The following is a 10,279-nucleotide window of genomic DNA, read 5'->3' as shown; positions in this document are numbered from 1 at the left end:
CTTGGGCCTCCCCCACACTCGGCTCCCCACAGAACATCTAAGTCTCTCAGAACAAGCCCAAAAAACACACCCGAGGAGAGGATGGACTGTCCTACGTGAAGCCCTGAGGGCGGCAACACATGATACAGGTTATCGCGCTGTCCCCACACACACACCCCAGCCTCGCTACACAGCAGCAGTGCTGGACCCAGCTTGTTAAGAACAGTCAATAAAACCTTAAAAAAAACAAAATCATCTTCCCCATAAATAAATCATTTTTGCAAGTAAAAACAGTAGCTAGAAGGAAGAGGGGACACCAAGTCTCATTTTCTATGCCTCAGAAAACCACTGTTAGCCGATACGAACTGGGGAACTTATAAATCCAAATGCCCTATTCCCACATCCAAAACGTTTTTCCTGCTAGTGACTTCAATCAGCTCACAAAAGAACCAAGGGCTGTATGTCTGCAGTGCCCTTGCTACAAACAATGGAACGGGAAGTAGCTGCACTGCCTTCTCCCTGAGACTCTGCTCCACATGTATCAAGTGCTCCTCCGTCCCCCGAGTCCCACCATCATCTCGCCACACTTACAGGATGTAACAGCAACAGTCAAATGTCATTTTTTACACTTTTGGGCTCAAATATATTTCTTTTAGCTATCCCCTAAAAGCCTCGGCTTATGGTGATGAATTATAGATCAAATGCACTACATACTGTCTTAAACTTTTAACACACCCAGACACGCCCATTCCAACTTCCTTCTGTTAAACAGGCCACAGACCCAGCAGAAACAGGCAGAGGTGTGAACATGACTTTAACTTGAATTTCTGGTGGATATGTTTCTAGGTGCCCAGAAGAACTGGTAAAGAACTTCTTTCTTTTTATTACAACCCTCAAACACAACTGGGTTCCTATCACAATTTCCCACTAAGACTATATCCCTCCCCACATGTCAAAACAGCCAGAAAACAATTAACAAAATGGAAACAGTAAAGTCCTCACCTAACAATAATTACTTTAAACATAAGTGGATTAAATCCTCCAATCAAAATACCCAGAACTGCTGAATGGATTAAAAACACAAGATCCAATGATATGCTGCCTACCAGAGACTCACTTTAGCTTTAAAGACACAGACTGAGAGCAAAGGGAATAAGACATTTCAGGCAAATGGTATTCAAAAGAAAAGCAGACATGGCCATACCTATGTATGACAAAATAGACTTTAAGAATGGTAAAAAGAGACAAAGAAGGCCATTATATAATGATAAAAGGATCCATCAATCAAGAATATATAACAATTGTTGGAAATTCCCTGGCAGTCCCGTGGTTAGGACCTGGCGCTTTCACTGCCAGTACCCAGATTCAGTCCCTGGTCAGGGACCTAAGATCCTGCAAGCCATGCAGCGCAGCCAAGAAACAACAACGAAAAGAACACATAACAATTGCAAATACTTATGCACCCAATCAGAGCACCCAAATATATAAGCAAAAGCTAACAGAGCTAAAAGGAGAAATAACCTACAGTAAAATAATAGTTGGGGACTTTAATATCCCACTCTCTACAACAGACAGATCATCCAGACAGAGGATCAGTAAGGAAACAGAGGATTTGAACAACACTAGAGACTAAATGTACCTAATAGACATATACAGTTGAATCTTGAACTGCATGGGTCCACTTATATGTGGATTTTTTTTTTTCAATAAATACACACTACAATACTATACAATTCTTGGTTGGTTGAAACCACAGATACAAGGGCCAACTGTAAAGTTACATGCAGAATTCTGACTGTGTGGGGCTTCCACACCCCTATCCCCCATGTTTTTCAAAGGTCAACTGTACAGAACATTCTACCCAACAACAAAATAGGCATTCTTCTCAAGCACACATGGAATATATTCTATGATAGACCATATGTCAGGCCACAAAACAAGTCTTAGCAAATACAAAAAGACTGAAATCATACCAAGTATCTTCTCCAACCAGATGGGATGAAAACTAGAAATAATAAAAGGAGGAAAACTGGAAAATTCTTGAACATATGAAAATTAAATAATGCTCACCTGAACAACCAATGGATCAAAAATGAAATTAAAGGAGAAATTTAAAAGTATCTTGAGACAAATGAAAATGGAAACACAACACACCAAAACTTATGGGATACAGCAAAAGCAGTTCGAAGAAGGAAGTTCATAGCAATAAACACCTACATTAAGAAACAAGAAAGATCTCAAATAAACAACTTAACTCTACACCTTTAGGAAACAGAAAAAGAACAAACTGAGCCCAAAGTTAGCAGAAGGAAGGAAATAAAAAACACTAGAACAGAAATAAATAAAACAGAAAAACAGTAGAAAAGATTAACCAAACTAAGACTTGGTTATTTGAAGAGATAAACAAAACTGATAAACCTCTAGCTACACTAAGGAAAAGAGAGGATCCAAATCAACAAAACTATAAACGAAAAAGGAGACATTACAAGTGATACACAAAGAATCATAAACAGCTACTATGAACGACTATATACAACAAACCAGACAACCCAGAAGAAATGGAAAAATTATTAGGAACATATAACCTACCAAGACCAAATCAGAAGAAATAGAAAATCTGAAAATACCAATTGCTAGAAACAATCAGTAATCAAAAATCTTCCAACAGGGACTTCCCTGGTGGTCCAGTGGTTAAGACTCCGTGCTCCCAATGCAGGGGGCCCAGGTTCAATCCCTGGTCAGAGAACTAGATCCCACATGCTGCAATTAAAGATCCCGCACACCGCAACTAAGACCCAGCGTAGCCAAATAAATAAATTAAAAAAAAAAAATCTTCCAACAAAGAAAAGCCCAGGCCCAGATGGCTTCACAGAGGAACTTCACCAAACATTTAAAGAAGAGTTCATGCCACTCCTTCTCAAACTCTTCCAAAAAACTGAAGAGGAAGGAACATTCCTAAACTCATTTTATAAGGCTAGCATTACCCTAATATCAAAGCCAAAAAAGTACACTACCAGAAAAGAAAACTAAAGGTCCATACCCCTGATGAATATAGATGCAAAACTTCTCAATAAAATACTAGCAAACTGAATTCAGCAGTACATTAAAAAGATCATTCACCATCATCAAGTTAAGATTTATCCCTGGGATGCAAGAATGGTTCAACATACATAAATCAATTTGGTACGTCACATTAACAGAATGAAAGAAAAAAATCATATGATCATCTCAAAAGATGCAGAAAAAGCTTTCCAAAAAATTCAACATCCATTCATGATAAAACACTCTTAACAAATTAGGTACAGAAGGAACATATCTTAACATAATAAAGGACATATATGATAAGTCCACAGCTAAATGGTGATGGGAGAACTGGACATTCACATGTACAAGTATGAAACTAGACCCCTAACTTACACCACTCACAAAAATTAAATCACAGTGGATTAAAGACTTAAATGTAAGACCAAAATGCATATAACTCCTAGAAGAAAACACAGGAAAAAAGCTCCTTGACATGAGTCTTGGCAATAAACTTTTGGATACAACTAAAGCACAAGCAACAAAATCACAAATAGACAAGTAGGACTATATCAAACTAAAAAGCTTCTGAACATCAAAAGAAATAATCAATAAAATGAAAAAGACAATCTATGGAATTGGAGAAAATATTTGCAAACCATTTATCTTATGATAAGAGGGTTACTATCCAAAATATATAAAGAACTCATACAACTCAATAACAAAAAAATAAATAAAAAATAATCCAATTAAAAGATGGACAGGGCTTCCCTGGTGGCGCAGTAGTTAAGAATCTGCCTGCCAATGCAGGGGACACGGGTTCGAGCCCTGGTCTGGGAAGATCCCACATGCCGCGGAGCAACTAAGCCCGTGAGCCACAACTACTGAGCCTGCACGTCTGGAGCCTGTGCTCCGCAACGGGAGAGGCCACAACAGTGAGAGGCCCACACACCGCGATGAAGAGTGGCCCCCGCTCGCCACAGCTGGAGAAAGCCCTCACACAGAAACGAAGACCCAACACAGCCAAAAATTAATTAATTTTTTAAAAAAAAACATACTATACATAGCACTTTAAAAAAAAAAAAAAAAAGATAGACAAAGGACCCGAATAGACCTTCATCCAAGTAAGATATACAAATGACCAACAGGTACCTGGAAAAATGCTCAACATCACTAATCATTAGTGATGCAAATCAAAAGCACAATAAGCTATCACTTCACACCTGTCAGAATGGCTAGTATCAAAAAGACAAGAGATAACAAGTGCTGGTGAAGATGTAGAGAAAATGGAATCCTTGCGCACTGTTGATGGGGTTGTAAACTGGTACAGCCACTGTGGGCAGAAGCTCCTCCAAAAGTTAACAGAGATTACCATATGATACTGCAATTTTACTTCTGGGAATACATCTGAAGGAAACAAAAACACTAAGTCAAAAAAGAGATATCTGAACCCCCAAGTTCACAGCAGCATTATTTACAATAACCAAGACGTGTTCCCCATTGTTCCCTAGTGGATGAATGGATACACGCAGATATATACACACACACACACACACACACACACAAGAGAACCTTATTCAGCCATAAAAAAGGAGGAAATCCTGTCACTTGCAACAACGTGGATGGACCTTAATGGCATTATGCTAAGTGAGTAAGTCATACAGAGTAAGCAAATACCAAATGATCTCATTTATATATAGATTCTTAAAAAAAAAAACCTCACAGAAAAAGATCAGATTTGTGGTTACCAGAGGTGTGGGCCAGGGTGAGGGGAAATTGGACAAAGGTGGTCAAAAGGTACAAACTTCCAGTTTTAAGATAAATAAGTACTAGGGATGTAATGTACAGCAAGAGGACTACACATAGCACTGCTGTATGATACATGTGAAAATTGTTAAAAGTAAATCCTAAGGAGTTCTCATCACTTGTTTTTGGTATCTATATGAAATGAGTGACATTAAACTTACTGTGGTAATCATTTTATGATGTATGTAAGTCAAATCTTATGCTGTGCATCTTAAACTTACACAGTGCTATATGTCAACTGTATCTCAATAAAACTGGCGGGGGTGGGTATGTATAGACCAGAAAAAGTAGGTATACTTGGAGATAAGCCAGCTCCAGATTTTTTTTTTTTTAAAAAGAGAACTAGTTTATGCCATAAAATATTAAAGCTCTTCCTTACTAGCAAAAATCCTCTACAAAGCAAGACAGACTGAGTTTCCCATTTTCTAAATTATCCTGAAGAGTCTCAGTTTTACATCTTCTCATGCCATATTTTGGGGCTTGGATATAAGAAAGAGGTAAGATGACACTGAAATAGGATGACACTGAAAATGGATGAGAAGTAAACAAAAAGGATAAAAACTAAAACAGCAAAAAGGCTCCCTGTCATCTGCACAAAGTACTTACTGCTTTGGGCTATCATCATACCTTTTTTGAGAACACCAAACCTTGCTTTTATAATCTACTACAATGTGATATGAGAACCATAACAATCACCCCAAAGGGCCACCACAGACCATAAAACAAGCACAGATAAGGAAAATGGGTAGTTTACCATAGAATGATGGAATGACCACAGATTTCCCCAAAAGTCACCACAACTCTTAACCCACATGTGTGACAGCAGCTCTCCTGAGCTCAGCCAGTGATTGGGAGACGGAGTCTCTGAAAGAAGAACCTCAGGGCCAAGCCCCATCAGGGCTGGGACACAGTCATGTCTTCATCCTTGCTGGAGATGGCACGAGAACATGACTTGAGAAATCCAAGAGGCTAAATACTGATTTATCCTTTTAAAAGCAAGCATTAAAAAATCACATGTGGGGCTTCCCTGGTGGCGCAGTGGTTGGGGGTCCGCCTGCCAATGCAGGGGACATGGGTTCGAGCCCTGGTCCAGGGGGATCCCACATGCCGCGGAGCAACTAGGCCCGTGAGGCACAACTGCTGAAGTCCGCGCGCCTGGAGCCCGTGCTCCGCAACAAGAGAAGCCACGACAGTGATAGGCCCGCACACCGCGATGAGGAGTGGCCCCCGCTCGCCACAACTGGAGAGGGCCCGCACGCAGAAACGAGGACCCAACAACACAGCCAAAAATAAATAAATAAATTTTAAAAAAAAAATAAAAAAATCACATGTGGTGTACCTTTACTGCTTCACCTGCTACCAAGAGGCACACCTTGGGTTCCAACTGTGAAACCCACACGCTCAGCAACGCAGCCCAGACCTCAGTCTCCGACGCATTCCAGACACCACCTGTGGGACTCAAAGACGAGCTGCCACCCGTCACTGCCAAGAATGGAAAGAAGCAAACTGAACTCACTGACACCTCAGAGCTCCTTCTACAACGATTTTATTATAAATATGTTCTTTTGGAATAAACAAATACTGCATTCAAGACTATTGGCAAACTTGTTCTAAGGTAATGAAAGGGAAAATGGAACCAGGAACCACTTAGAAGTAGAGATAAATAGCAAAGACACCTGCATGCCACGCTGAGCGCCTTTCCCCCAAGAAGTAACAGGAGGTTAACAGGGGACATAACATTTCTCATTAGCCCATTAATGAAAATAAGCTTCGAGTTTGGTAATTTGCACTAGTTCTGTAAACTGAACTGCTCCTGTCCTTGGTCCTAAGAAGTAGAATGGGAAGACGGTCAGTCTTCAGATCCCAGCGTCAACAAGGAAGATCTTGACTTTGTAACTCTGCTCTCAGACAAAACTGTTCACTACTTGCCAGGAGTGATGTCAGAGTAGTCCTTCAGCACCCCGGCCAAGTGCTCATTGTGAGTTTTAAACCGTCGTTTTTTCTGTGAAGCTGGCTTTTTCCTTCTCTGAATAGGAGCCTACAGGAAAAGGTAAAGACAGTTAGAAACAACGGCTACTCAGAGCGGTAATATGGGGAGGATTTACAAAAGATGCCCCAGAAACCAGCAGCAAAGAGATGCAGGGTTTGTGACCTTTTTTCTGTTCTGCAGCCCAGCCTCACACACACCAATCCACACAATCCTGGTTCAAAAACACAAACCAGGGCTTTCTGTTACAGTGAAGTGCATACCTCCACCTGGAATAAATGGGCTGGCACGAAAACTAACCAGAACTATTGTAGGCACGAAGTGGATAAAAAGAGAGGCAGTAAATCTGTTTTGTTTTTCATCTATGTTATCAGGTTTAAAATTTTATCCACCATTAATTACCAATAAAACAAAGACCTGAAGCAAATACAGCAAAATATAGAGATATGGGCAAATTAGGAAGTGGATGAACACAGAAAGATTTGTTAAATATTATCCTCTGTTCTTCACTGTATACTTGAAATCCTAATATCACATAATATTAACCAACTAAGCAATGACAGGAAACCATGAAGTGCTGCAATCACACTAATTCTTGGAGATCACTGGCAATGAATTTTCCCTTTTAAAGGAGTCCTAAAACTTCACTGAATAAAACACAAAGTCACAAACAAGGCAAGCTACAAGGCATGATGGTGGACAAGGGAAGGAGGGTGTTAGTGAAATATTTCTCATCCTGGCTTTGTCCCTGGACTGCAGAGAGCTGGTTAGCTGGTACAAGGAATTCACGGGTCTTCATTCAATTACAAATCCCTCCAATGAGCAGGATTTGGGGGCTGTAAGGACAGTAATATCTGGTTCTTAAGGGATCTGAAAGTCAACAAGGATAATTCAATGTGATCAGGACTCAGGCAAAGCCAGGCACCGAGACCACTGGGCTCCGGGAGCAAGAGGGGTTGGGGGGTGGGATGAAGATCATAAAGGCCAGACGATGAAGCAAGCCCCTGGCAGAAACTGGGAGGACAACACGTGGGCACCACGCATCCTATGGCTGGAGCTTAAGAGCAGGCACTGACTGCCGGACAGCGGCTGGAGCGGGGAGGCTCTCACATACCTGGCGAGCAGCACCTGAGGGCAAAGAGATCCGCTGGCCCTCAATACACCGGACACGATCTGAATGCACCTGACCAAGGTCACGGGATTAGGACACAGAAAAAACAGGAAGGGAGAACTACCTACCTACCTGCTCTTCCGAGAGCTGCACAGGAAGCAGGCTAACAGTTCAAAGAGCAGAGAATTACATTTTCTTCTAGAGAGTACATACCACTTTCTTTGGTCCAGATTCCTGCATGGAAGAAATACCCTGTCGCTTCAGATACTCTTCAATTTTCTCCTCATCCATTGAATCCACAGTGACACTCCTCCACAGTTTCTGAAACTCTGTGCCAACAAGACAGTAGTTACTGTACAATAGATGTTTACAAGCTATAACATCTCAGTGTGATCGAAATCAGGCTTCAATATTATCTCCTCTGATCTCAATTAGCACATGTGAGATTTCATTGTAAAAACAAAGGAAGACAGGAACGTTCAGATGCTGGACACAGAGCAGCAGGAGGGCCTGGGAACACGAACTGCATCCCTACAGACCAGATCAGCACTGCTCTATTTTTAGAGCCTATAAATGAAGGGCCATGTGATTGAGCCTCCCAGCTTTCCTGGGAAGAAACGCAGTTGACCCTCTCCTTTAATTCCAGAAATCAGTTCTCCATTGAAATAGTTCAAATTCCTGATCATCTCTCATGAGCTCAGTATACCCCACTTCCTCTCCTACAGGAGAAGAGAAACACACAGGGAGATGAGGAACCAAAGTTTTATACGGACTGAGGAGTTACAACAGCTTATTTGCAAAAAAGGCCTTTTGAAATCAAATAAATGGGGGATGGGTGACGAAGAGGTCATGAGAGCAAGGGGACGAATACTGAGACAGTGACACTGTCCCACATGCCCTGGAAGACAGAGGAGAAAGGCCTTCCATCCAGCCTACCCCTTGTTCTCAGAGACCCCGGCCCCTCTGCCACACCACCATTTCTGCAACCAAAAGAGATCATAATTGGGACATGTCCAGAATTAAACTCGTATGCATCTTAAATTCTGTCCCTAAAGACAGGCTCAAATAACCAGGTTTCACTTCATTATTAACATCTACTTTCCAACACACAAAAAATGTCTTATGATGGCAAATCATAAGACATTTGTACTCTGGATGGTGAAAAAGGAGAGTTCGCTGGGTGCCCTGAGGCTGGGGCTGGGCCTCCTGCTCACCAGAGACCTCACACACGACACCACCTACCCCCATCCCCACCCTCCTCCCCGGCAAGGCATCCCAGAGGCCTAATCCAGGTGGCGCCGGCACCGCCCCCTGCCTTACTTTCAGGTAAAAAGTGAGAATGGAGAGTGGTCCATTCACAAGCTGTAAACAAAGTAGGCATGTGATACTGTGCTGGACCAGACTGTTCTCCTCTTTCCTATTTCAATACGTATTACATGAAGCAAATGACGCTCTAACAGCTGGGGCTCCAGTGATACTTAGGAAATCTGTTTTCTGCCACAGACTGAAAAGCTTTTTGCTGACGGTGACCAAATGCAAAAGTGACAATCTACTACAAAGAATTCAACCTGGGCACAAAGTTATTTCAATCCAAAACATCTCTAAATAAAAAAAAATTTTAATTTCTTTCAATACATTAGGAGCTCTTTTTCCTATATGCTCCCTGAACTTTCATTTGCATAGATTACAGAAACCAGTTAACAGATGACAATCAATTGTTTGCATGACTTTCTCAGCCCCTTGAAGGGCTACAAGCTCCTCGGGAGCGGATATTCTATTTCATAAGTTTCCTACTATGGTAGGCACTGAATTTAGCACATCCTCAACAATTTGATCACTGAACGTATGAAATGTTATTCTCTGGGCATCACAGAGTATCTCTTTTCTTTTTACATTTTTTAAACTTTTTTATTTTAAAATAATTTTACATTGACAGAAGAGTTGCAACATTAGAACACAGAACTCCGGTACAGGCTTTGCCCAGCTTTCCCTAATGTTAACATTGTATATGATCTTAGTAAAATTATCTAAACTAGTAATACAAGCCTATTAACTAATCTACAGACCTTATTCACATGTCACCAGTTTTAGCACTTGCGTCCCCGTCCTGGTCGACCTGGTCCGGCACCCCACCCGGGATCCCACTGTGTTTAGCTGCCGTGTCTCCTTGCTCCAGGCTCTAAGTGTGCCCAGTGTCTCCTCATCTCTCAGGACCATGACACTTCTGAGGAGTTTCTGTAGTTATTTTATACAACGGCCCTCAATGTGCGGTTGTCTGCTATTTCCTTGTGATTAAATTGAGGTTATACATTTTGGGCAAGAACATCACAGAGAAGACATTGTGCCCTTCTCAGGACCTAACATCAAGGGTCCAT

General features: G+C 41.5%; 1 protein-coding gene across 1 annotated transcript in view; it reads right to left on the bottom strand.

Annotated features, from left to right (window-relative positions):
* Nucleotides 1-6,336: 6,336 nt before the first annotated feature.
* The window catches only part of GTF2E2 (general transcription factor IIE subunit 2), a 62,562-nt gene continuing 58,619 nt past the window's right edge, over nt 6,337-10,279 (bottom strand). Inside the window, exons 7-8 of the mRNA XM_082375072.1 lie at nt 8,118-8,233; nt 6,337-6,844 (exon numbers count right to left, since the gene is read on the bottom strand). Coding sequence (XP_082231198.1) covers nt 6,728-6,844; nt 8,118-8,233 — 233 coding nt within the window. The 3' untranslated portion in view covers nt 6,337-6,727. The remainder of the gene's footprint in view (nt 6,845-8,117; nt 8,234-10,279) is intronic.

This window comes from Balaenoptera borealis, assembly GCF_965194805.1.
Source record: "Balaenoptera borealis genome assembly, chromosome: 21".
In the NCBI taxonomy this organism is placed as follows: domain Eukaryota; kingdom Metazoa; phylum Chordata; class Mammalia; order Artiodactyla; family Balaenopteridae; genus Balaenoptera; species Balaenoptera borealis.
The sequence above is the reverse complement of the archived record's forward strand: the minus strand, read 5'-3'. Positions and strand labels throughout refer to the sequence as shown.